At 40.5% G+C, this 27,447-nt stretch overlaps 1 protein-coding gene across 23 annotated transcripts in view; it reads right to left on the bottom strand.

The window, feature by feature from the left end:
* The window catches only part of LOC146861496 (uncharacterized), a 299,073-nt gene that overhangs the window by 32,450 nt on the left and 239,176 nt on the right, over nt 1-27,447 (bottom strand). For 14 of the 23 annotated variants that reach the window (XR_014978983.1, XR_014978977.1, XR_014978980.1 and 11 more), the window contains 2 exons: nt 21,290-21,423; nt 16,362-16,529 (listed from right to left, as the gene is read on the bottom strand). Coding sequence is in view for 1 of the 23 variants with exons in the window: in XM_085645824.1 (XP_085501950.1) it covers nt 21,333-21,423 (91 nt within the window). In the remaining 22 variants the exon portion in view is untranslated. The remainder of the gene's footprint in view (nt 1-16,361; nt 16,530-21,289; nt 21,424-27,447) is intronic. The other 9 variants (XR_014978988.1, XR_014978992.1, XR_014978989.1 and 6 more) reach the window with 1 other exon arrangement.

The following is a 27,447-nucleotide window of genomic DNA, read 5'->3' as shown; positions in this document are numbered from 1 at the left end:
CTATCTGTCATTGCCTGATACCTGGCGGTGAGAGACATGAAAAAACCAGTAATGACCCCCATACACTAGGTGCAGACTCTCAGGGTGTGCCATTAGTTTTTGGTTTTCAAATACAAACTAACTTTGGAAGTTTGTTTTGGAAAAACAAAAAAACATTTCAATAGTTTGGTGTACAGCCTTCAAAACCAATGGCAGCAGTACACCAAACTTTGCGTACATTAAAAGGAACCACCATGACGGCATTTCATTTCAATATAGACCGATTACTGCAATGGCTGAGGTTATCTATAAATTTGGCAGGTGGAGTACCAATAGAATGGCACTGATAATGTCCCTCGCCATCGCAACGGATGCTACTCCATCCGCCAAATTCTAAATCAGGCCCCATATGTTTACAAATTCAAGTAATTTGGACACTAAGGTTCTAGTTCAAAATGAGTAATTGACCGTGAAGGGAATATTATCTATAGACTGTTAGTACTACCCTTTAATATTTTTGTCTCCTCTGTCCTGAAAAAAACACAACGCTGCTTCTTCAGTTTTCCTTCCTCGTTGCTTTTCCGCCTTCTCCCTAGTCTCCCCCTATGCTTCACAGTTTATACTTTCTTTACCTACCATCTTCCCTACATTTTGTCAGTCTTTCTATAATGCTTCTTTCTGCTTATCACCCTCTTCCTTATGGAGCCTTATTCTTTCATTTCCCTTCTTCGTGTCCATATATTCCGCTCTTTTCTTTGCCTCCCTTATTTGTCCTGTGCACAATTCCTTTTATTGTCATTCCATAATTTTTCATCTTTTCCATACTCTTGCCCCCTTTTCATGTTACCCTCTGATCCCATTTTCACCTCATATGAGAATCCCTCCCTTCCTTTGATTTTTCAGCTCTCCATTCAGTTTACATTTACACTACATGTCCCCTAGCCTATCATGTCTATCATGTCTATCATGTTCCCTAATCATATCAGCAAAGATCATATTTACCCTTACTCAGGATTATCTCCACTGCATTCACACCTTGGAGTATTTAAATTCAGAAATACTGAATTACATGGCAAGTCATTTAAATGTAGGTGGTCTGTCTTCTGATGGTGTCACTAGACAAATAACTAGCTAATTTGTCCTAAGCACATATGAGTACCCTGTTTTTACCTCATCAACAGTGATGTCTGACTGACTTCTTCCAGATCAATATCTTGGGATATAGATTAAGAGTTAACCCCTTCCATGCGGGGCGGATTCCCCCGCTGTGCTGAGCGCTGCTTGCGCGGGCGTGGTCATGACGGAACGGTTCCGTCATGAGCACAGCTCAACCGACGCTCATGACGGAACCGTTCCGTCATGAGCGCCGAAGGGGTTAAGTAGACAAAAGAATTAGCAACAAGAATGACCCTTGCGAGTAGAATTTATTTTAAGTTAGCTGTGACAGGTAACCAGTAGTTGTTTTATTTATATTTAGGGTGTGGGGTTTTAGGTTTAAACCTATAATAACTGATAAAACCCCACTGAAAGAGAAATAGCCCGGACCAGTGAAAACATATAATCACTGAAAAAACACCTGCACAACCACAAACTAAATGTCATTCAAAGGAAGGAAAAATAGAGTGGAAGAGTCATTTTTTGTCTTCCTTAAGGTGCCAATACAATGTAACTTTGTTATACAAGTTAGTAGTAAGAAAGACTGGGCTAACATTATTCTGCTTGAGTTTTGTTGTTTAGGGATGCCACTAAAATTTTGTTTCTTCTTCCTTTTGCTTTTCTCAGTTTTGTGGTCTTTGGTCTAAAGATGCAGTGTTTAAAATCATGTTTAGGTCTTGTTTAATTATTTTATAAATTGTAGAGAATCAGGAAATATCAAAATCATATTTGATATTTTAGCTGCATATGATTCTTTCACTGATAGGTAAAATGGCTGGTTTCATAAGAATCTTTCCTAATATGTGTCATCACATTTACCCACAGAGAATGGGTAAAAAACCTTTAATACATCAGCCCACAGTTTCTAGTGGGTCAGTATTCATAGTAGGTGAATTGCCAACGCCTCAGGCTTTAAACATTCAATGCAAGGTATAGTGACAAGTATATGTATAAAGAGTGCTATCACCAAGCATCTGGGATAGTGGTGAAAACATGACACCAGACCTTTGGAAAACATGGAGCGTAGTGTCACTTGGAATGCTCTGCAAAAAAGGTTCTTTCCAAGTTCAACAAAGATTGGAGTGATATTGTTTGTATTTGCAGTGACTCGGCTACGTATATGAAAAAGTTGTGTGATGACCAGTCAAAATTGATACCCAAGCTGACGTGATTCCCTGTAGGAGATTCTTGCCTCTTATTAGATGGTATGCTGAAAGCATCTTTACAATCTTCAGAGTTAATGAGGGATGCTATTGACTTTTTAGTCCATTCTGGTGCACTGTTTTCTTATGCACAGGAATTAAAAGACAAACATTTATCATTTCATGCTTTGTGTGGCATCAAAGAAAGAGTCATCCCAACTGTGTCCCTTAGCTGATGGTTCTCAGTCCAAGGGGCTATAAATGCTATATTATCCATGTGGCAACCATTTACAGAAGTTTTGCTGAGTGATGATGCCAAAGGCAAGAAATGTGAAGATCGTAGGGTTGCATGTTGATAGTGATGTGAAAAAAGTACACTCTACTGCATTATTAGATTTTTATAGGAAAACATAACTGCTGTAGTGGACATAATAAAAAAACTAGAGTCTGAAAAAACCCTTGTCTGCCAAGTGTTAACTAGTGTAGATGTGAAACATCTCCTTAAGGGTAGGTTGGGTGACACCTTTAGTGAATTTGGCACTGCATCATGTTCCATGTTAGAGTGCTTACCACTTTGTAAGTAAAGCAATGTTGAAGAGCAATTCAGGAACGCTTATTTTACAATGTATGAGAACTGGCTTGCAATGATGTATAGAAATGTCCCTTCACCACTAATGACATTAGAAGTCAATGAAACCTCACTGTGGTACTCTATACAAGTTCTAGATCCCTTCAGTAAAGGGGAATTTCCTCCATAGTTTCAAAATTGCTGCTTTATTTTTGACCGCTTCAATAACTCTGAGGGCATAAGCGCCCGCCCAGCTCAATGCAAATGTTGCAGAACCTGCCCTGAGAATTGCAATCTTCAAGTGCACCAGTATTGGCATGGAAAGCTATGTCAGTGGCCAGAGTTAACAAATTGTGTACTGGCTGTTTTGGCGTTGTCTTTCTCAAGTGCAAATGTTGAGAGGGCCTTTTCACAGAAGTTTACATGGGAAGGAAAGAGCGAGTGCACATGACCAAAGACTCATTGAATAAGTATTGTATGGTGTACTACAATAAGTTTAATTCACAAAAATCTATTTGGACCTCATATACACTATACGTACACTGTCTATATAGCATGTTCTATCAGTGCAGAAAGCAAGCAATAATGAAAGCAAAATGTTCCATAAACACCGGAAAAACACTTTTCTGTTGTTTTTGGTGGTTCGAAAATGTGTAACCACTGATGACAACTGTTTTTTAAGGTATTGAAATCACTTGAAAACACTGAAAAAACCCCACCAGAATTTACCAAAAATAGAAACTGAAAACAGGAAAGCCTATTTATATTGCCTAACTTCTTCTCTGAAAAAAACTACCTGGACACCTATTCATTCCTTTACTATTATTAACCTGTAATCAAGACAGTTTTTATCTTTTCTTCCTGGGTAATATTTTGCAACAAGTAATTTATCCTCCTTTCGATATTTCACGTTTAGTGCCTGTCTAGCGTTCTCTCACTTTCCAGGAACCAGGATTCATACTGCCGTCAGCGTCCCAAAACATTTCATGAATAGACGAACAAATTGTTAGTCTATTTCTGGGTGTTCTACTTGTGGTTTAATTCCAGAAAGATAATGTTGTTTTGGCATTAGTGGATGACAGTTATCAGAGATAACCTTGTGAAGGCCCCAGTTTCACTTGTTGAAACTGTCTGTTGGTCAGTAAGATTAGGGCCAGGGGTTGGTAGGGTCAGCTGAAGATTTTCCAACAATGGCACTGGCACATAATGTTAAAATACATTATAGGACAAGCAGGGCACATGAGAAGGGCTAAAGGACAATGAAAAGGGAGACTAATGGTAGGGGTACTAAGTGAGAGGAAACACATTATTTGGTCCAATGATCAACATTGTTGAAGACGTTCAAAACTGAGAGGAAAAAGTGTGTGTTTGTGTGTTGTCTGTGTATTGGTGAAAATTCCTGTTGAAATCTGACAGACACCTCACTATACTCGACTGAAAGCACCTGTACCCAACTATTTAGGAGAATATACATTTATTGGGGGGCGTAACACCACAAATATCCATCACCCCCTAAGCTGTGACACTGGGAACGAGCAGGACTAATTTGTTGTATTATGCAAGACCCATACCAATGACAAGCGTCAATTGGAACGTTGTGTTCCATTCGGTTAAAGGCCTCAGAAAGGTCAAAGGGCACCAGCAGGGATGCAATTCCTCAGACCCGGACCAGGGAACCAAAAGCAAAATGCTCAAACCAGTCCTGCTCCCTTCCTCTTCCCGCGCTTGCTCTCTCTTTTCATCTATCCATTATCTCCCTCTCCTCTCCTTGGTCTCAATCTCTCTCTCTCTCTTCGCACCTCTATGTCTCTGGATCTCAACTGTGCCTCTTGCAGTTAATCTGGGAGAGCTGGGGATGTGGCAGTGGCCCTGGAATTTTACAGGGATATGCTCCATGGATTAAAAGACCAGTCCTGCCTGTCCCTCATTATTAAATCCATGGGTCTCATCAAAGAAACCCAGAAAATGTGTTTCTGTGCAAAGATGGAGCTTAGCACTTGTCTGCTTGATAAGTAGAACCCGATTCAGATCTAGGAGAGAAGTAAATCACCTCAAACTGGGGACTTACAACCCCTACATACTTTTCTTAAAGATAATGCATACTACGCTTCCCACCTTATTGCTCATTAGGTAGAGCCTAGAGGTAGCACGCATGAGCTTCTCTGCGAGGCATGCCGTAATCCCTCTGAGGAGTTTGAACACACCCATCACACTCCCACAGCTTTTCATTTGTTGCTTCTCCGCCTTCATAAAGGCCATAGTTTTTGTTTGTGACTGGAGTGCATTATTTACAGCCTTGAGGCTGTTTAGTTCCCGCCCTGCGGACTGCCCCTGCTACATGGATCCTTTTGATATGGGCCATTGTGTTTTGGTCTGCACACTACGTTTGTTTTGCCTCTGCTTGTTTTGTAGCTTTCCTATTCACTTTCGAGCTCTGCTGCTATCTGTCCATGTTTACTTTTCTCCCACCCCCTTCCGTTGTCTGTGTTGTCTTTACTCCCTCTGAATCCCGTTGTCCATGTTCACTTTCGTCCTGCCCACCTCCCATTGTCTGTGACGTCTTTACTCCCACCCCCCTCCTGTTGTCCATGTCGTCTTTACTCCTGACTCCTCCCGTTGTCCATGTTGTCTTTCTACCCGCCCTGACCTGTTGTCCGTGTTCACTTTCTTCCCGCCCCCTCCTGTTGTCCGTGTTGTCTTTACTCCTGCCCCCGTTGTCCATATTGTCTTCATTCACACCCCCCTCCCATGGTCCTTGTTCACTTTCTTCCCGCCCCAACCCGTTGTCTGTGTTGTCTTTACTCTTGCCCCTCCAGTTGTCTATGTGGTCTTTCTTCCTGCCACTCTCCTGCTGTCCGTGTTATCTTTCTTCCTGCCCTCCTCCTCATGCTGTAGTTTATGTTGACTTTTAAAGAAGCTTATATGGAATTATATTACATTTTTGTGCTTGTTTTTAGATGTTAACATTTACCATTACCATCAGCCACATACACCTCGATGGTACACAAATTCCCTTTGACTATATGCAGAGCCTACACACTATATATCATATTGTATAATTAAAATTGATACCCCTGACTGTGAAAATGTCAAATCTGAACCCCATCTACCATTGTGCAACTGATTTTTATATACACGACTTATATATATTCCTGGTGTAAAAATACTTTCCCTCTCACTATACATCGTGTGTAAAGCTCTTTAACACTCCTGGGCATATGTTCCCACTGTAAAAAACAACAACAAAGGAATCTAACTAATGCAATAAAAATAAGCATTTAGAAACACGATGGTCTAATTTACAAAGCAAACTACCCTGTACTGGGTAACAGTAAAAAGGATGCAAACTTTGGAAAGCGCCTAGAATAGAAGCTGCAGCAGGTAGTGCTTACTGTACACTGATGCAGACATTATGACTCAGCAGTTGTTCAGGTAGATTGCTAGAAACATACGGACCTTCCAAATGCAAAACCCCAAGGCCTTCCTTTTCATAGGATAGTCATGTACACATTACAGCAGCATTACGTCAGTTTTTAACGTGTGCACGTAATCAATAAGTCAGACTCCGGGTGTAAACAGAAACATTCCTCCTTTGACGTGTTGATATTGATTCAACAACTTATTATTGACATCACTTTATACATTCCCTGAAGACAGCCATGTTTAATCTGCAATAAAAGAAATATTAGGCACTGGTGCCCAAAATGTTTAGAAGAGGATGGTGCCCACTGCCACTACTGGTGCCTGTCAATGCACTATAAGTGCCAGCCATTGTTTTTTGTGCTAACATTACTCCAAACTTTTTTTCATTTTGTCATTCTCTCATCTCACACCATCATCTGTCATCTTCTCTCTCCCCTTCTACCCCACATTCTGTTTCTAGCTCCCCTTACTCTCGTTTCTCACTCCCCTATTCTATTTGGGTCCCTTCCTCTCTCATCGCCTCTTCCTTCCTTATCTTGCTGCCCTCCTCACTCTGTTGCATATTATCATGTTGCTCAGTGTTTGTCCCAAGCTTTGTGCTCCGCCCTGGTCTCTTGGTTCCCTCTCCCCTATCTTTATATCTCCACATTCTTTCAGGCCCCCATTTATTTTCCCAAACTCCCCCCATTTTCAGTGGAGTGAAAACTGTCCTTTCTTTCCTCTCTCTAACTTCCCTCAGAGACGATTAGCATTGGCAAAGTAGACAAATGCCCAGGACCCTCCCCTACCAAGGCCCTGGTGAAGTGAATGGTGTGCTTGAAATTCCTGCCTCAATAACAATGCAAAAAAACAGGTGTTGTAGTACTTTGACATCAAAGGGGTGCTTAATAGAAACACAGGGCCAAATTTACGAAGAGTTTGCACCAGGGTTAAATAATTCTAAGTGAAATAAAGAAGTGCAAACATTTGCACAGGTATTAACTTTCTGTGCAAAAGGTATTTTCTGCTTGAAAAGTGCCCCTTTCTTAGTTCAATTAGTGCTTTGTGCTGATTTTTGCCACTTTGGGTCAAGGGGGTGGATTTTTGGGCGATTAGTACAAGCACCCATAGTTTTGATACGCGGTCAGATCTGCTAAGATAGCCAGACTGTGCTTTGTAAAAAAAAAATAATAACATCTCCTTTAAGGAGGAGAAATATTTACATTTCTTCACATTTTCTACACATGGCAAGTGTGCAGAACACATGTCATGTGTTGAATGTTTCAGACCTTGGCTAGGCATAGAATTCTGAACTGAAAGGGTATGCTTTCAGTACAAATCCTATGTTAGGCAGCATATACTCACATCTGCACCATGGTGCAAAACTTTTCATTGTGCAAGGTAGTCTGTTTGTGAACCAGCGCAGGAGTAGTACGAAGAAGCAGGCCATATGTATTAGGTTAAGCCCAAAAACAGCATGCATTCGCTGCTCTGCGAGTCATGCTATATTCCTTCTGTGGATTTTGAACACACCCACCAGACGACCACAGCTTTTCATTGGTTGCTCGGTCTGCCTTTACTAATTCCATAGTTTTCGTTGGTGAATAGCGTACATTTGTCCTGCCTTGTGGCTGTTTTGTTCCAACCCTGCCGACCGCCCCTGCTACATGGACTCTTTCAGTATGGGCCCTATGTTTTCTTTAACTGCACTACTTTTACTTTCCGCCCTCTCCTCGCTGCTCACTGGCACACAGAGCTGCTTGTTCTATGTTTACCATGAGTTAATGTGCTTTCCAACATGTGTGTGTTCTCATACAATTACCATGGAGTATTTTTATTCCACGGTACTCTCCATTCTCCCAGCTCTTTAAATAATCACGGGCGTCAGATCTTCAATCGTTGGGTTCATCAAATGCTCTCTTTTCTACTTATGTATATCTGTCTGCTTGAGTAACATAGTTTAAAAACAATAGCTCTGGCTAAACACTTACAAGGCCCCAAAGGCGAGATCTATTGGCTATGCCAATGCTTGTTTTATTTTGACCAGGCAATGGATTGTTGTGTGAAAAGGCGACGATATTTCCTTTTTGCCAACGAAAATTCAATAAAGTTTAAGAGCAAAAATAGAATGAATGCACAGCATCCACGTTGTCTAAATTACTGTTAACACCAGTAGAATGTATGTGACATCCTACCCCTTGCTCTGCTTTCTCACGCACCTTTTCCTCCTCCCCTTTTTAAAGGAATCCACCCCCCTTCTTGGCAGGATCTGGTTCTTAACAACAATAACCCTAACTCAAAACCCTTTAGTTGCATATTTCTGCTCTACATGGATCTGTCCTCAGGCAGTCAAAAATGTACAATATTCCAAAAAGGACAAAGCCACGCGCTTTACTAGCTCTGCACGACACATTCCAAGATTATCTATACACTCACTTGTGACACATGGTAAACTTGATTAACAAGCCATTGTTAGGATGACCAATGCGCAGCAGGGGGTTAGGAATGCATAGACGTAAATTCATCCTCAGCCTTCCAGACAGCCTCCATTTGAAATGTTGAAAAGTGAGAGAAAAATCGAAGTCAGAAGGCAAAAGGTGAAGCGCGGGACGAGTTCAGACGAGCCGCAATTCAATACTTGTTTAAACCGGTTGGATGACCCAACCAATCGAACCTTTGCACGACAAGGAAACAGAGGGCAAGAAAAAACATAGTTAATCTACATAAAGCGAGAGAAAATAATCAATACTTAGGTATCGTAAGAAAGGTTTGCGTTGGCAAATGTTTTGTTATGTAAAACGTATTCTGTCTAGGGAGGGGCTGGGTATTTGTAGATTATATATTTGCATCCCACGGTGGGAGATGTGCGTTCAATATTTACCTACACAGGTAATAAAAGTTCTATGTGATAATGCTCCCTATAATAAATATTTTTGTACAGTTTTACACATGTATGTTATTTCCAAATGAATATTTAATTTGCCTTCACTCGACCCGGTTCCCAAAGCCGTTCGTGCTCTTCAATTCAGTTTACGGGCTGTACTAACTTGATTTATGGATGTAAATAGGAAAATGATTCAAAATATAAGAGGAAACCTACTGGTGTACAAGACAAAGCTTCCCCATTGTGCGCCGGCATCAACAAGGAAGTGAAAAAATAAAATCATGACTAAGTCTATGTAGATTCATTTCGATCACTTAAGTAACACCCTTAACTGCAGCTGGGGATGAAAACCTCCCATTCTGCCATCAACCTTCATCTGACTTCTGTGTGTAAATCGATATACATGACCTGTATCACTCTAACCTGTGGGTTTTCTGAAAAGATAAAATTCAATAAAAAAATGTAAACAAAAAAAACCCCTTCATCTGACTTCTTTGACTCCAGCAAGCCACACCGTAATTGCAGACTTTAAATCCACAACCCTGTAATGTAAGGTATTTCGAATTCCTTCAGGATAGTTTTCTATTTTCTCCCTTGATATTTTTAGGATGAGTATCTTTGCTGGTGACATTTTCCCTGCACAATTATCACATACCTTAATACATTCTGTTGTGTTTGTTATATCTATATTGAAAAAAGCACATACATTTATGTCACTATGATAAACATGAGAAGGTTATGTATGATCGATTCACGCTGCATCACCATCATTTTTATTACATATCAATGAAAACTATTTTTATGGAATATTACGTTTAAGCACGTTCATTGTGCCGCATTGCAATTTCTCCAGTGCAGGATTGGTCTACATTTTTTGAGTCTGACCAACCTTTAGTAGAATACCAGGAATCACATAAGACTGATCTTTGTTGAGTCCATCTCTCTGGACTCGTCAATGATTATACTTGGGTTATGGATGAAAAATCTTGTTGTAAAAACATTATTTTGTAAACATGATACTAGTTTGACTCGTTCTAGCTCTTTTTTCTTCATTCACAATAAATCCCCTGGTTTAGAAGAGTTAGATAATGCAATGTTTCTTGCTGGAAGACGAACTAACTATTAATCTCAGTAAGGGATGTGTTGCTAGGCATTACCACAAGTAATTTGTGCATTGTTATAAAAAATATATTAAATATGGAGTATTTCCAAATCCCCAAGTAAGGTATTCCTTTTTTTAGTTTTTTAATTGTTATTACCATTTTTAATGCATATACAACTAAATACAATTATATGACTGAATGCCATCTTCGTTCACCCACACCCTTCCAGACCTACCCCCCGCCCTACACAGATCAACAACTATCTAGCAAAATCCTAACAAAATCATATTAAATGAAGTAATCCAACTTATATTCACCGCTGAATTCAAAGTATAAGATAAAAAAAGTACCAAAAAAAGTGCGCAAACGACAAAGTGCTAGGTGCCAATTGCAAACTGCATATACAACATGGTTTAACCCAGTAATATTCTTTCAGGTGTGCTTGTTCTCCCTAATGGCACATTGCATAAATGAAAAATATGTTTATACACATAGGTAATATCCCCCAGATAAACTGAGCTGCACCAGAGGTATATAAAGTGTTGAGTGCAAAGTGCCAGGTGCAGCAGCGCGGCCCTAGGGAAGAGCTTTTGAGATTGGGATTCCAGATCATAAATCTAACAGATTTCATTATGGGTTCAAAATCGGTCTTGGGGTCTCCCTTAGGTGGATAGAATTAATGTACAAAATATACCGTACTGATAACTTATTGCCCAGACTCACAGTATGTCCACTTGGATTCAACCCCCCCCCCCATATTGCAAAGTTGGGTGACAAGACCACCTGGTGAGCAGGTCCCAGATAACCAATCCCTTTTTTTGGCGTGGATTCCCTACTTGGCGTCTATTGCTTTTTCCAAATTGTGTATTAAGAGTAATCGGGCCAACCACTGCTGGGAGGAAGGGGGATTGTGATCCAGCCATGCTGAGGCGATGCACAGCCTAAGTATAGCCATAGCGGTAAAAATCAGTGCCCCTCCCTTGTTTCTTTCTATAATATCCTGTACTCACAATAACATCATAGGAAGGGTTAGAGATACATTCCGTGATAAAACTATCTTAAAAAAGCCCGAAATAGCTTTCATCAGATGTCCAAGCTTCCCACAAGTTGCGAACATATGCACAGAATCTGCTCCATGTTGAAAACAATGGGGACACTTGATGCCTTTGCCATACCCCCATTTCACAATTTTGCTCGGGGTATAATAAAGAAAAAAACTTGTTTGATAAAACTGGGCTTGGAGATTAGCAGGGAGTAAATCAGTTTGTGCAAAGAGGAAGGCTTGTTGGAAAGCGTTATCCGTGATGCCTAATTTAATCTGCCATTTCCCAGAGATCATACTCAAGGCATCGGGCTATTGAGGATACCATGAATAGTCTCTATTCGTGGCACTCTCAGCAAATTTCTGCATTAATTTGCACTTGACAAATCCCAAAGGGCCACCTCCCTTGCATTGTGAAAAATTCCTAATTGGTAAATGTTTGAAAAATTACTTATGGCTAAGGCCAAATTTTATCTTTAAGTCCCCAAAAGTTATATCTCCAGAGGAATAGAAAACTCCCAATTTGTTGATCCCAGTTTAAACTAGATTGCAAAATAGTGTTCCCCAAATATTTCTGGCAGGTTCTCGTTGTTTTTTATAGCAGTATAATAGTTCAATCTGCCAATCCTGAATAATTTGCGGACAGCATTGAAGACCTTATAGGTTCCGATGAGGGTTTAAGTCTTACTCTTTTAAACTATCCAAACTTTAATTGCCGCCACAGGCCGCCCCAAGCTTCTTTACCAATCAAGTGCTCGAACGGAGAAGGAAGTTCCGCCATTAAAACTTGGGAGCGATCCTGCTGTAGTACAGGGCAAAGTTGCATAATATTGGATCAATAGTATAGCTTTAGATTTGGGAGCGACCATCCACCTCTTTCCCTAAAGCGAGATAAATATATTAAAGATCTTCTAGGCTGCGAATAGGCCCATAACAATTGTGTAAAGAAATTATCAAATTTTTTTATCGTTTGGTTTGTAAATTCAAGAGAGATAGCTCTAAAAAATATAAGATTTTTTGGGGAAATATTATCTTTAGGACATTGCAACTACCCACTAATGAGAGATGAAGATTGTTTAGCCGATGCAATGACCTCTTCGTCTCTGAGGCTAAAGAAGCTAAATTTTCTACCACAATCATATCAATATTAGACAGAATGTTCACCCCAAGATATATCACCTTATTAACCACCCTATGGTCGATTTCCCTTGCAGGATGAGGGGTAACAAGCACTAAATCGTCAGCATAAGCCATAATTTTAGTGTCACATCTGTGACTATGCATTGGAGTGATCCCTGGGTTTTTTCTAGCTCCTTGATGAACGTGTCAATATACATTGGGAAAAGCAAGGTAGAGCAGGGGTACCCTTGACAGGTCCCCCGTGTTATTGAAAATTGCTCTGTCTGTACCCCATTTATCAAGACACTGGCCATAGGGTTTATGTATAGCGCACTGACAGCCTCAATGAATCCGGGCCCTATCCCCATTATCTGCATGTTGGTTCACAGGAAAAGCCATGAGACCCGATCAAAGGCCTTTTTTGGCGTCAAGCAAAATTAGCGCCATTGGTTCTCCTGTAACCTTCGTTGCATCAAACTGTATAATAGTTCTACTTATATGGTCAGAAGTGCTTCTTTTAGGTATAAATCCATGCTGCAATCTAGATACTAGTCCATCAATTACTAACGATAGGCAGAAGGCTAATATTTTATAATAGATTTTGGAGTCTATGATGATAAAAGGTTATTGGGCGATAACAGTCCATTACATGAAGAGGTTTTTCTTTTAGGGGAAAATTATGATTTTTGCAAATGATCAAGATGAAGGCAGGGCTAAACCATTAAAGATTTGATCTAGCGAAGTTTTAAATGCCTCTTTGATTTGATCAATGACGACTTTATAAAATTTGACCAGAATAATGTCAGAGCCCACAGCCTTCCCATCTGGTAGACTAGTTAAAGCAGTAGCGATCTCCTCCCAAGAGGGGGAGCCTTCTAAAAATGTGCGATCCTCCTCACTCAGTCTGGATATCAAAATTAGATCCAAAAAGTTATCAATGGCGCTTTGTCTAGTTGTTAATTTGCTGACCCCTTTCTCGGTATAGAGAGGTTAATAGAACTGAAGGAAGGCTGTTCGAATTTTGTCTGGCTCAGAAACTACGCCGGCAATCGGGCCTTTGATTGAACGTATCCCATTATCAATAATTTGTTGTCTGGTTCTCAACGCTAATTGATGACCAATTTGCTCACTAAGTTCGTAAACTTTTTCTCTAGAAGCGGCCCACTTGGAGGCAGCTTTCTCTGCAAAGATTTCACTGATTGCTGCCCTGGCTGTGGCAACCTCCAATTGTGCCGAATCTATTTTCTTATTTTATTGGACTGCCCAAATAAGATTTTTTTCAGAGCTTGCTAATTTCTTTTGGAACTCTTGAAGCAAATGTTTATTTTCTTTGTTCTTCCTTAATGAAAACTGAAGCGTTTCCTCCATATACATGACTTTAAGGTGTCCCAGGCCACCCCTTTTTGAGCGGAACCACTATTTCTTTCCAAAAACAACAGGATCCAACCTTTCATGTAGTTACAATATTCCTTATTGAATAATAAGGCTGTCTGAAAGCTCCAGGCAGAGATTCATTTGCTAAGGTGTATACGCTTGACCTCTAAAATAAAAGGATTGTAATCTGATATAAACCGGGGCACAAGCTCAATATTGACATCCTGGAGCAATGAGGCAGACACTAAAAAATAATCTAGACAGACATGTGACTGATGTGGGGCAGAATAATAGGTGTATATACATTTATGTCATTCATTCATTCATGGCCCAGTCACAAGGTAAATTAATGTTCAGGTCCCCGCAAATTATGATGGGGAGAGGCCAGTGTACCAGCTCACCAGAAAGCCAATTAATAACCCCAGGGTCATCTGCAGTGCTACAGTATATTATACATAAAGTAAATGAGGACTTAGATAAAGGCCTGCACTCAGTTGGGACCCATCTCCCAAGGGTGTCTGTCTTAGTTCGGATAGTTTGAAATAGGTTGCTGCAAAGGCCCAGAATGGCTACCCCTCAAATACGTGCACTCTGTGAAGTCCCCCTATCAAAGTGTATCACAACGTGTTTAAGAGATCCACTTGCGCCCCTTCAATGTTTGTTCCTTGAAGGCAGACTAAATCTGCCCCCAACAAGCGCAATCCCTGGGAAACCTTCTGTCTTTTCCGCGAGTCATTTTATCCACAGACATTAAGAGTAAAAATTCTAAAATGGGCTAAGTTTGACATTCTTGCTTATCTGGGTTTCCCATTCAATGTCGTAGATGACATGCCCAAGACTTCTTTTTGTCACCAGAAAAAAAGAATAAAAAAACAAAAAACAACATTACTGCAGCAAAGAAGCCATATTTATACGAGAACACAAAAGTGCTTCATAGTGTGGGCCCCTCTGTCTAACCCCCAAGCCCCACTTACCCTTACTACGCACTTGAATGATGGACGTCTAGCTAGAACCATGCCGCCCAACACCACCGTGTTAGACAAAGAAATATTTAAACATTAGGCCGAGCACGGCCAGACTCATATTAGTTTAAATTTCTTTCCCCACTTTTTACCCTCCCCCTGCTCTTTTCCCCCCACTTTTTTGGGAAAAGATATCAGGAGAGGGAACCACATCAATCCCACAGCATCTGAATCGAAAATCTGCTAGGGGTTCTAACATTGCATAGATTTTGACTTAATTTCATTAAGATATTCCTTAGCCTTAATTTCAGACAAAAAGCTGCGAGAGGAGCCATTTCATTTTGTGCTTAGATGGATACATTAGATAATCTTGGGCTCCCATCTGTTGCAAATGGGTGAACATCTGGCGAAGACGCCATCTGCGTTCGACTGAAGCATGACTGAAATCTGGTTTAGTACAAAAAGACACCCCTTCAAACATTTTTCAGATGAGCATGTTCATATACCAACTGTTTAGCAAAAAGTTGACAAAATAGACCAAGATGACTCTAGGTTTCTCTCCTTCATTACAATAAAGCTTCTTGATTGTGAAAGGAAATTGGTGGGCCCTTTGTAGCTCTTTATCCCAGTTCCAGTTTGGATGTTCAGGGAATGCTCCTTTAAAAAGCTTCACAATAAACTGCCGGGGTCATCTTCTTCAACCCTTTCGGGGATCCCCAGGAGTCGAAGGTTGTTCCGGCACTGTCTGTTCTCCTGGTCCTCCAGCTTCCACATGATGTTGGTCATCCAAGCACCTTGGGAGATACTTTGCCTTTTTAAGGAGCTGACTTCTACTTCCAGGCTCTCGGTGCACATTTTCTATCATAGTGAGACGTTCAGCAATATCTAAGCATGTCTAGTTCAGCTTTCTAATCCCACCCTGCAGTTTCTTGGCTGCACCATTTGCTTGGCTATTGTCATTCTGCACCTTTTCTTGGAACTGTTCGATTGATTGCAGAATGGAAGACAGAGAGGGTTCTTCTGTTTCCAATCTTGGCTTGATTCTGTCTGACCTGGGTTCTCTGAGTGGCTCATCTCCGTGGGAAAAGGTAAGCTGCGTACCGGAATAGTCCCATTTTAGGTGGATGTGGCTTTTATACCGCTTCCCCTTTCATTTGCTTGATGTAATCTTCCTGCATTGTGAGGTGCCTACCTCATTTGTGGTGTGGCTACAATTTGAATCTGACCGTGCATCATCGCTTGTAGACAAATTACGCCCTGCCAAAGAGTCAGATCCATCAGTGACTGAAAAGAAGTGATCCACAGCTAACTCAGGGGAAAAGACCACTCGTAGTTGCTGCACCCTGGCAGCAATTCTATTTTCCGTGGGAAGAGTAGTTGGGATGTCTTCTTCTTGTCCCACTTCCACCTGGGGACCCCATCCAAACCAACTAAGTCTATGGTCTCACCCTTGTCTGGCACAATCCCACTGTTTTTTTCTTAAGGCGCTTTTCCTCCCCTTAGAGCTAATAGTACAAGAGGGAAGAAACAAGTTCGTAATAGAGGGTTGGGAATCTCCCCCTTCTTTGTGCACAAACCCCCAGTCCCCCACTGTATCGCTTTCCGGCCACCTCCTCCAGTGTCCCTTTTACCTTTAGTGCCGATCTCATTGGATTTGTCTGCCGGTACTGCTGAGACCGCGCCAGTGGTTCCAGCCATCGATGGAAGGGTTCGCGTCTTGGTGCCCCTTGCTCCCCTCATGGCCATGGCGCTCCTTTGAAGTATCCTTGTGTTAGTAATCTGCCCGAGTTTCACAGACACTGCGAAATATAGGAAAGATGCTGCATCAGCCACAAGCAAGCAGTCTAATGAGATCAGGCTGACGCCCCCAGTCTGAGATCCACAAAGAAAATGCCGGCGTCCACCCAGCACAAGGAGTAGCATTTTTTTCAGCAGGGGCCAAGCTACAGGTGGCATAGCCGATGGTTGATTCCCTGAGAAGCAAGGTGTGGGCGGCGAGCAACACCGTGAACTTTTCAGGCGCCATCTTGCTCCCCAAGTAAGGTATTCTAAGGTGAAGAATATTTGATTGCAAAAAATAAAATGGCATACCCCAATATCCTTCACACTGTATATGTGATATTTGTATTATATTCATGTGGCATACTACTGTGCCCAAGCTGTGCTCATCTATTAATAGCTATAAAATAAGAAATGTTATCTTTTTAGTTTTGAAAGAATATTTATTCATCTTAAGATAGCATACAGTAGAATAATACAAAGCAATTAAACAAGAGAAGCAGAAGAAAAGTAAGAAAAACAAAAAGGGTATACATTGCATAAAAATAGAACATTACAGTCTGATTATTTATCAACTTTACAAACTTGAGGGAGTATAAGGGGATAATTGATATTACCAAATCCTAAAATCTTGAGGGGAAAGTCAGAGAGGTTGTAGAACTTCCTGAAGAAGAGGTGGAGAGGGCAAAAGCTGCGATAGCAGAGTGATCTAGAAATTGAGTAACAGGTGTCCAAAGGGCCTTTCGTTTTAACACAAGAGATGAAGGTGCATGTAGGCATGTAGGCAGTTTCTAATCGGTGGTTCTGACAAACTGAATACCACCACGCCTTAAAAGACAATTGTGTAAAATCCTTGCAATTTCGAGTTGTTTGTTGGAAAGCAAGTGCTAATAACAAATCTAGCATTGGCAAATAAAAAGGAATATTAACCCAAACCTCAGATACACTACCAAAAAAACACATTTGAGATAGAGAAAGGAACATTACCCTGAAAAATAAGATTAATTTGGAGGCAAACTTGTAACCAGCATGCAGAAACTGGGGGGCAAGTGAAAAGTAAATGTTTCAAATCAGCTTGTGGTGCAGAGCAAGTCCAACAAATGTCTGGAATATTATGGTCAATCTTGTGAAGGGTATCAGGTGTAATAAAGAGTCTGTTGTAAATGAAAAAAAGTGTTTGTGTAGTGCTAGCTGCACAAGAGGACTTCTGATTTTAATCCAGATTAGTTTCCAGGAAGATATAGGTAGAGTTGTGGAAAGATCTTCCTCCCACTTGAGTTCAGTCTTAGACATGGATCTCAAAGTGGGAGGTTCGAGTAAATGAGAATAAATAAGGGAAGCCTTGGCACACATTCGCAGGATGTCAGCTAATTTTGTGGATGATGAAGTATCAGCAGGTGAATAGATTTTTAATAGTTTTATACTTGAATCATAGCCCCGGTAGAAGAAGACATTTGGCTAGGAAAGTAGATGGCAGGCTAAAAAGATTCTGAACTTGTGGAAAAGTAAGAAATGTATCCCAATCAAATAATTGATGAACCCAGATCAACCCTTTAAGTCGCCAGGAATGCCAATAAATTGGATGTTCTTTCACCTTAATAAATGGGTTATTCCATATCATAGAATTAGGAAAGGAGCCAAGATCTGTGGGTAAATAATGAACTACAAAGGATAATAATCTGCAAGTAGTATTGATAATATGGTAGACATTTTTAGAGGTTTCCTTATGAAAGACAGCAATTCTGAAAAAGAATATAGAGACAAAATAGCTAATTCTAAATCAACCCAAAAAGGAATAAATAGTGAGGGGGTGCAATCCAATGAGAAGATTGCTGCAAAAGGAAAGACTTGTGACATTTCGGGAAATCAGGGAAGTGTACTCCACCTTTAATTGTAGGCCGTTTCAACTTTGCTAGAGACATACGCAGCTTCTTGTTACTCCAAAGGAAGGAAGAAAGTAGTGAATTAAGTTTCTTATAATGCTTAAGTGGAACATGTAGCAGAATATTAGAAAGAGTTAAAAGAATAACAGGAACCAGCATCATATTAAATGTGTCCAGACTAGTTAGAGAGGTGATTGTCTGAATACAGTAGTCCATATTTATTGAAATACAAGATGAGATGGAGGAAGAGAATTGAAGACCGAGATATTTAAATTGTTTGGATCACCAAGTGAATTGAGAGGAAGAAAAATCATGACTAAAAGCAAATTTATTAAGGGGTAGAATTTCGCATTTGTCAGTATTTAGCTTATAGCCTGAGACAGATGAATTAGAAGCAATTTCTGACATGAAAGCAGGAAGTGAAGAATTAGGTTGAGATATAAATAATAAAATGTCTTAAGCGTATGCAAATAATTTAACCTGTTGTGAGCCATGGATGAAACCATGAATGTTAACAGTCTGGCGGATCCGAGATAAAAATGGCTCCAATGCTAGATTAAAAGGAAGGGGTAGAGGGGACAACCTTGTCAAACCCCTCTGTGTAGGTTAAAAAAAGAAGATATGAGAACATTGGCACAGATAGCCGTCTTAGGGGGAAGTATAAAGAAGAAAAATAAGAGTCATGTACTTCGGTCCAAAACCAAACCATGTTAACCCCTTGAGTGCCCCGCCCTTTCCCCGCCCTGTGCCGGCCCTTTCATTAGCGGGCGGGGTTCATGACGAGATAGTCTCGTCATGGGCACAGCGCAACCGCGGCCCATGACGAGACCATCTCGTCATGGGCACTCAAGAGGTTAAAGTTTGAAATATGAAGGACCAATTGACACGATCTAAATCCTTCTCAGCGTCTAAAGCAATGGCTGCCAGAGAATAGGGTATGTTTGCAGATCTGAAAATAATGTAAAAAAATAAACGAGTATTGTCTGAGAGAAATCTACCCTTGACAAAGCCAGATTGTTCCTTGCCTAAAAGATCAGGGAGAAGCACTTCAAGCCGTAAAGCCAATGCCTTGGAGAAAATTTTATAATCTAAATTAATTAAAGAGATGGGACGATAGTTTTTACAAAAGTATAGACATCTAGAAATGAGGCAGAAAAGGTAACCAAATTAAGAAAAGAATGAATTAACAGACAGAGTTTAGGAAGAGGCACTTTGGAAAAAAGTGTGTAAAACTCAGCTGTAAAACCATCTGGCCCTAGAATGTTGTCTTTTTTAAGGGAATACAATGCGAGTTGAAGTTCTGTTTGAGTAATATCCATCTCTAGGGAGGAGAGGTAGACTTTAGAATAAGCCGGTTTTGAAATAGTGGAAAAATAACTTAAAATAATAGGATCAGAGGACGAGTACTCCAGCGTGTAAAGATTTGTATAACATTGTTGGAATTGAGTTAGAATATCTTGATCAGAGGAACCATTGTCGTCAATAATTGATTCAATGAATAATTCATTTTAATTCATTTTCAGATAATTATCTAGAAGCTTTCAGGCTTTTTTTGACCTCCATAATACTTAGCACTAGATTTGAGAAGATAAGAAGCAGCATTATCAGTTGATACTTTATCAAAATTAAGTTTGGCTTTAATTAACTGATTTAGAACTTTTGAGAATTGGATGTATAGTAAGAATGTTCTAAAAGTCTTATTTCATTAAGAAGTAGTTTAGACTGGGATTGTGACAGACGTCTTTTTGCAGAAACGAAGTTCATTAAAAAATCTCAAGCGGAGGCCTTGAATGCATCCCAAACTGTATGAAAAGGAATGTCTTCCATTTGATTAAGGAGGAAAAAGTCTTGGGCAAACGTTGTAAAAGATGAGGTGAAAGAGGAATCCAACAGTAGGGAGTTGTTAAATCTCCATCTTTTAGGAAGAGTAGACTTGGGTATGATGTCTAAATGCACAGAAAGTGGGGCATGAGCGGATATCAGAATGGAGACAATATCCGCTGAATGTAAGGATTGAGTAAGGTGATGTGAAACAAAAACAATCAATTTGAGATTGTGTATGATGTACTGGGGAGAAAAATGTGTATTCCCTTAGGGTAGGGTTGCATTTGCGCCAGGCATCAGTTAGATTATGTCTCTGAATAGCTTGTGTGAAAGTTTTCTGTGATTCATTTGGAATGTAATGTGATGTAGAGTGTCAGTCAACAAGTAAATTGCAATGTCCAGCTAGAACCAGACTGTTGTCCGGATATTGTAAAAGCTTCTGAGAAATTAAACACCAACATTTTCAATCAGGTGAATTAGGCCCATATAAGTTGAACAAAACGATTGGTTTTTATCACAGTACATTTTAAGTCTTAGCCATCTCCCCTCTTCATCCTTTTCCTGAGAAAACAATAATACTTTCAAAGACTTATGACAAAATATTGCAACACCATGCTTTTTCCCCAGAGCAGGAGAAAAGAAAGCTTCACCCACCCAACCTCTTCTGAGTTTTATACATTCAGTATCCAATACATGAGTTTCCTGCAGAAAAGCTATACGAGCATCAAGTTTTGCTAAATGGGTGAGAACAAGCTGTCTTTTAATTGTAGAATTTAAACCCCTGACATGCCAGGAAACCATTGTCAAGACCATTGTGCACAGACAAAATGGAGAAAGCAATCAGACCTTAATTGAGAGAAAATACAACAAAGCCACAGAAGATGTAGGAAGAAGGGATCTTATGCAAAGAATAAGATAAGTTAGAAAGTTTAAAATAAGAGAGAAAAGTAAAGATAGAAAGGAGGAGAAAAAGAGAAAAGAGGAGACAGAGAACCCCGTAACAGGAGAGAAAATACATCGAAAAAATATTTAACACAGGCAGGGTAAGCAAACAAACTGGAAGAATAACATACCTAACAAAAACCTTATGAAGGTAGGGGAGGGACGAAGAAGACATCACATCCGATCCAGAGGGAGTGGCATGACGAGAGGGGGGCAGTGTGACAAATAATGGGGAAAGAAGACATCCGCAACATAAAGAAATGATCTGTAGGATGAAAAAGAACAATATAAAATGTTAGTAAAAAAAACCTTTAGTCTCTTATACTAGAACAAGAAAGCTCATCAACAACAAGAATGGTATAGTATATTCTGAAAAACAATATAGGTAACAACTAAGCTTAGCAACAAAAAGCAGTCACTTTATAGATACTGAGGTAGCAACGTCCCTGACATCAGCTCTGCAGGACGCAAAAAAGTCCTGCAAATGAGAAGGATCTTCATATGTCATTGGTTTATTATTATGAGTAACTTTGACAAAAACATGGGTGAAAAAGACCAAACTGGGCTCCGTTGGAGTGAAGGGCAGGTCTCATGCCCCAAGAGTCTCTTCTCCTGTCTGCCATAGCTTTGGCATGGTCTTGAGAGAAATATAAGGCATTCCCAGACCAGGTGATTCTCTTAAGGCGACGCACAGTGGATATAACCTGCATCAAATCTGTGTGCTGTAAGTAAAGATTGACACCTCTCGGTCTCTTAGAAGGTGAAGCATTTGAAGGAGGGCGACCCAATCTATGAGCTCTCTAGATGTTAAGTTGCGACTCTCCGGTAACTGTAAGATCTGAGGTAAAAGAGATTTAAAAAAAGAAACAACGTTCGGCCTTTCCGTGCCTTCGGGAAGACCATAAATGCTTAGGTTATTTAGTCTATTGTGACTTTCAATGTCTTCGACCTGTCTCAGTAGAGAAGAAACTTGTACCTGTAAGGAGTTTACTTTAAGAGATGCGTCATTAAGGTGCAGAATTTGTTTTTCCGCCGACGACAAACGCTCCTCCAGGAGTGACCAACTCTCAGTGAGAGTTTGCAATTTAGCATTAGTGTCCTGGATAAAAGGGTGCAGAGCCCTAATTTCTTCCAATAAAAGGTCAAGAGAGGCTGCAGGCACAGATTTTGTTGGCGAAGGTGGGTCTTTAAGCCTCTTAACTTGTGATTTACTGACCTGAGCTTGAGATGACCCGGCAGGTGAAATATGAGAAGAGGCCACATTTGACTCAGCTTTTGAAGTAAGATTTACCATTGCGGTAGAGACAGCAGGGGGGCCGCCGCTGCACCGCCGACATCGACGCCAACCTCTGGAGCCTCACCGAGACTTGGCCATCTTCAGCGTGAGGTAAGCCACGTCCCCCAAAAAATTGTCTTTTTTCTTGACAAGGAGATGTAACTTGCCCCATTAAAATACCTGAAAGCTAAGTGAAATATCTTCTACCAAGCTATAATAAAAATTAATTCAGAGACAATAATGTTTTTTAGAAAAATATGCTGCAAATTCATGTCCTCAAGGACTCAGATAAGCGGGGGCAACTTTGCTGGTCAACAGTTTGGATAATGCACAGTCAATTTTTGAATGGATGTAATACCCCAAATTTAAAGGTTTGCATTGTTAAGCACATTAAACTTCTAAAATACAGATAGAGCCATTCTACTTCAATATAAAGACATACCATATTAAAGGTGACCATTCATGTAATAAAAAAGGATAACAAAATAATTGTCATAATAATGTGCTATTAACAAAATGATTTTATTGCCCTTGAAAGAATTAATGTTTTGGGCTGCCAGGATTGCACCACTGATCTGCAAGTAACACCTAGAGCCTTGCTACATCCTCTCATCAAGCTAAACTATGCTAGCTTATGTTGTATTTATCTGTTTATTAGCCATTTCAAGTGCAAAAGTAGTGAAAGCGTATATACTCATGATTTGGGGGATTGTGTCCAAAAAGGAATGCATATTAGTTTTTTTTTCCATTTCAGTTCTCAAAATAATGATTTTGGTTTGAGGTATAGAGAATTATAATGCCTAATACACTGCTAGTTTTTTGGATGCGTTATTAAAACCTAACCAGTTTCAACAAGCCACCCTGTGTATTATTTGCTTTTATGTAAACAAGATCTGTTTCACAAAAGCTTTTGCAATTTAGATATAATTTGGAATTCAGGGAAGTATTTCCCAAATGTTGGTTCAATTAATTAGAATGTGTGATGATTTTCAATGGTAAATTTCATATACTAAATGGGAAACTATGCTAAGGTAGTGCAACTATATGTAGTAGTAAGTTTGAAAAGTGGGAAATCAGGTTTTCCATGGGAGAATGTACATTCAAAATATTCCCCCCAAATAAGATTGTTATGTTGCCCCTAAATGGGCATGTTAATTCCTCACTGTAAGGAATTGAGTTACTGGTTGAGGGTGGTGAAACCCTACACAAGCAGGAAACGCAAACCATTTCAGGGTGACTCATAAGTAGATCCCACATTAACCTGTGCTCAACCCTATGGTAGCTTGGTATAGAGCTGTCAGGCTGAACTTAGAGGCAAAGTGTAAAGTAGTTAAGTACCATTTCAAACAGTAAAAGTGAAAACACAGCAAAAGAAAAATCCCAAACCAACTTAGAACAATAGAATACATTTAAATAAACAAATTGAGACCAAAATGACAACATTCAAATCAGTAGAACTGGAGATATGCAATTTTAAAGATTTAAGTGAACATAGCGCCAAAAAAAACAAGGTGCCAACTGTGAATATCTGGCCGTGCTAGAACGGGACAGAGTCACAAGTGCAATTCAACCAGAATGGACCACGGGCCATCTACAAGGACCCAGTTAGCAAGGCTGTTATGCAAGGTCCTGCATTGTCGTCGAGGAGGCCATTGACGAGGGCCTTGCGATGCGAAGTGCTGTGTTGAGGATATGTTGCACAAGTGCTGGGACTTAAGAAGCTGTGGGGCTTGTGATGCGAATTCATTCTTCGTCATCGAGGCTGCCATCGACGAGAAACTTGCAAAGTGAGGGCCTGCATCAAGGCTGCATCGAGCTGCGGCAGTCCACTCGGTAGAAGCGATGCATCCGTTATGATCGGGGCTATGCCACGCAGCAGAGGAGATGCGTTGGTTCTCCTTGGTCCACAGATGGGCTGTCAGAGCAACTTCAGTCCCACTCCCAAGGGTCCAGGGCTGGAGTGGCACCACTTCACAGGGTAGGACTCTTAGATGGCAGAATCCCGGTACTGTGTTCACAGTTGTTGAGATGCAGGTCCAGTGCTTCTAGCACAGGAAAGGGGACAGCAGGCTAGAAGAACAGAGGTGCTTCCTCCTAGTAGACTCCACAGTTCCAGAGTGTGGTGAAGAGTTGGGTCTACGGGTCCAACATTTATACCTGGTGCCCACTTTGAAGTGGAGGGAGTTTGTAGAGGTTTCCACTTGCCTGAGGTGACAGGCATCCCCTTCCTTCCTGTCCTGGCCCCAGCTTGCCTGTGGTCACAAGAAACTAGTGACAAACCCTATGTGAGAGTGCTCAGGCAGAGCTGTTGTGATGTGCAAGTGTTGCAGGTGACAGCTGCTCCTCCTTGTTGACACAGAGCGGCCCATCCTGCCAACACCCTTCTTTTCTTTTTTGCCTCACTGTCTGGGAACATTACACAAAGACCAACAGGTTGGAGGCACCAAACGGTTAGGACAAAAAAATGCCAACTTTCTAAAAGTGAAATATTCTGAATTGTGATTAAAAATTAAACTTTACCATTAACTAGGGCTTTTAATTACAATTCTTTAGACCCAAACTTGAGCTGTCCACTTGCTCCCAATTGGAAGTTATAGCTTTTTAAATGTAATGAATTAACTGCAATATTATACTATGAGAGAGGTAAGCCTTGCAGTGGTGAATAACTAAATTTAGGAGTTCTTCACTACCAAGACATGTAAAACTTCAAAGTGCTTGCCCTGTTTCTTAAATACTCTGTACCCCGCCCTTTGGGTTCTTCTGGGACTACCCTGCAGGTGACTGATGGGTATCAAAAAGAAAAGAGAGGTTTATTTTGTCAGGTCGAAATGGTAGTTTAAAACTGCCCACACAGGCTGGAATGGCAGTCCTGGGACAATTTAAAGGGCTCTTTCAGTGTGTGCGAAATCCACTGCTTCAGGCCCACTGGTAGCATTTAATTTACAGGCCCTGGGTACATGTAGTACATTTTAATAGGAACTTACAAATAAATTAAATAGGCCAATTTGGAGTGAGCCAATTCTACCATGTTTTAAGGACAGAGAAAAAGCATTTCAGCTCTGGTTACCAGAGTCCGAACGCCAGCAAAAACGAATCAGCAAAAACAGGTTTGGTTAAAGGCAAAAATGTTGGGGAGAACCAACCCAAGGATGCCAGGCCTAACCCTGACCTTAAAGTGAATAACATTGTGGAAGCTCCTAACTCAGGCAGTGGAGTGTTGATTGAATTCCAGGCTGAACCTGGAACATTCCCTTAGAAATGGATATTTTTTGGAGGAATAGTTTATAGCAGGTCTGATTTACCTATTAATTGCTTCTTTCCCCCAGGTGTTTCACCTAGAGATGTTGGCTATCTGCAGCAATCACAATTACAGAGTGTAACACAGCAGGTCCGTGGTGTTCCCCTTTGACCGACTTATTCGCAATGGGGCCCATAACTCCATCAGTGATACCATCTGAAATTCCAGGGACCTCATTATGAGGACCAATAAGTCATAATTGTTTTTGATTTTTCACAAACGTTAAAAAAAACCATAATCACATTACTTGCAAACACAGATTTCACTACAACACATATCCCAATTTTTACACAGAATCTCTCTATTTTGTTTTCTTAAAGTAAGGACCTGACTAGACAAATGTTGGAATAACTGGAATCAGGTGAAAAAAACACTATTAGAGTCTGATCTCAGTATTCAGAGTTGTCTTATGAACACACCCCAGTGAATTATTCCTGCACTTGAAGAATTTTACCATGCATAATGTGAGTGTGGTCAAACAGAATCTACATGCTATATGCCATTTCTGCCATGTAACATAACAATAGGTGGTAAAAGTGCTCACAGATAACACTGCAAGCTGCAATAATGGAGATTGTAGTGTCCTCAGATTTTGTCGTACATGTAATGAGTGCTAATGTTATTCTGGGGCAAGGAGGCTCCTCTTTCCAATCTTAGAGGGCCTCTTCATACTCACATGGAACTTTCCCTGGAACTACAAAATAATATACAATTTCTAGTGTTTATGCACTTTTACCAATTTTTTGCTACACCTCTGGAAACCAGGAGTCTCAAAGCTGTATCCTGTCCCCCTTTCAAAAGCATGAATGTAGTCTTTATCCTAGAATCCAGGGCTGGACTTAAAAAAGTCAGGTATCGTCATAGGTAGTGCTTTATGTAGTTCTGGAACTATATACGGTCATGTACCACCCCTTCCTGTACTACTATACTTCCTGTCCCTATACCAGGTTTTAGGGCTACTGTACAATGACCTTTTTTGGTACATGCTAGATGCTTCTTTTGAGCCGTCTAATATGTGGGCATTGCAGTAATTGAAATATTTCCATCAATATCTGCCTTTACTCTGTAAACTATAGCCCTACATGTAAACCCTGGATAGCAGTCTTTCCTAAATTCCCATTCTGTCCATTACAGACATAAAATACTAACAACCGCTGGCAAAGCCAAAAGTCCTGCAACTTTTTTTTCAAACATGTGTTGCGTCTGCCTTAGATTTAAATAAACAGAACACAAATGACACCTCAGCCAAACATGGCGCTTTCCTTGTACAGGCTCCAGGCCTGTTGCTAGACATCCTTGCCAAGATGCACAATTCCTTGCTGTACCAGGTTGCAGTACCACAGGTCATTTTTAAAGATCCCAGGAGACACACACAAATAAGTTTTGAAGCAGGCTGCATGCAGTACCTTTTGTTTCTAGAAGTCCTCGGAGTCAGACGTGAATCCTTTTTGTAACTGGCTTCAATATCTTAAGTCATCACTAGCGGTCCTTAGAGTTAGATACACATTTCTTTTGGTGGTAGCTCATAAGGTCATTATTAAAAGTCCCTGTAGTCAGATTCAAATCTTTGCAGTAACAGGCAGCAGTACCTTAGGTTGTTACAAGAAGTCCCTCAAGTCTGACATAATTCCTTGCTGTAATGAGGCTACAGTAGCTTATGGAGTGTAATGTGGTGGTGTTGCAGGCGCAAGAACCACATGTGATACCTGTATGTG

The sequence above is a fragment of the Triturus cristatus genome, chromosome 3_1, assembly GCF_964204655.1.
Source record: "Triturus cristatus chromosome 3_1, aTriCri1.1, whole genome shotgun sequence".
Taxonomy (NCBI): Eukaryota; Metazoa; Chordata; class Amphibia; order Caudata; family Salamandridae; genus Triturus; species Triturus cristatus.
This window is presented reverse-complemented; position numbering and strand designations above follow the sequence as displayed.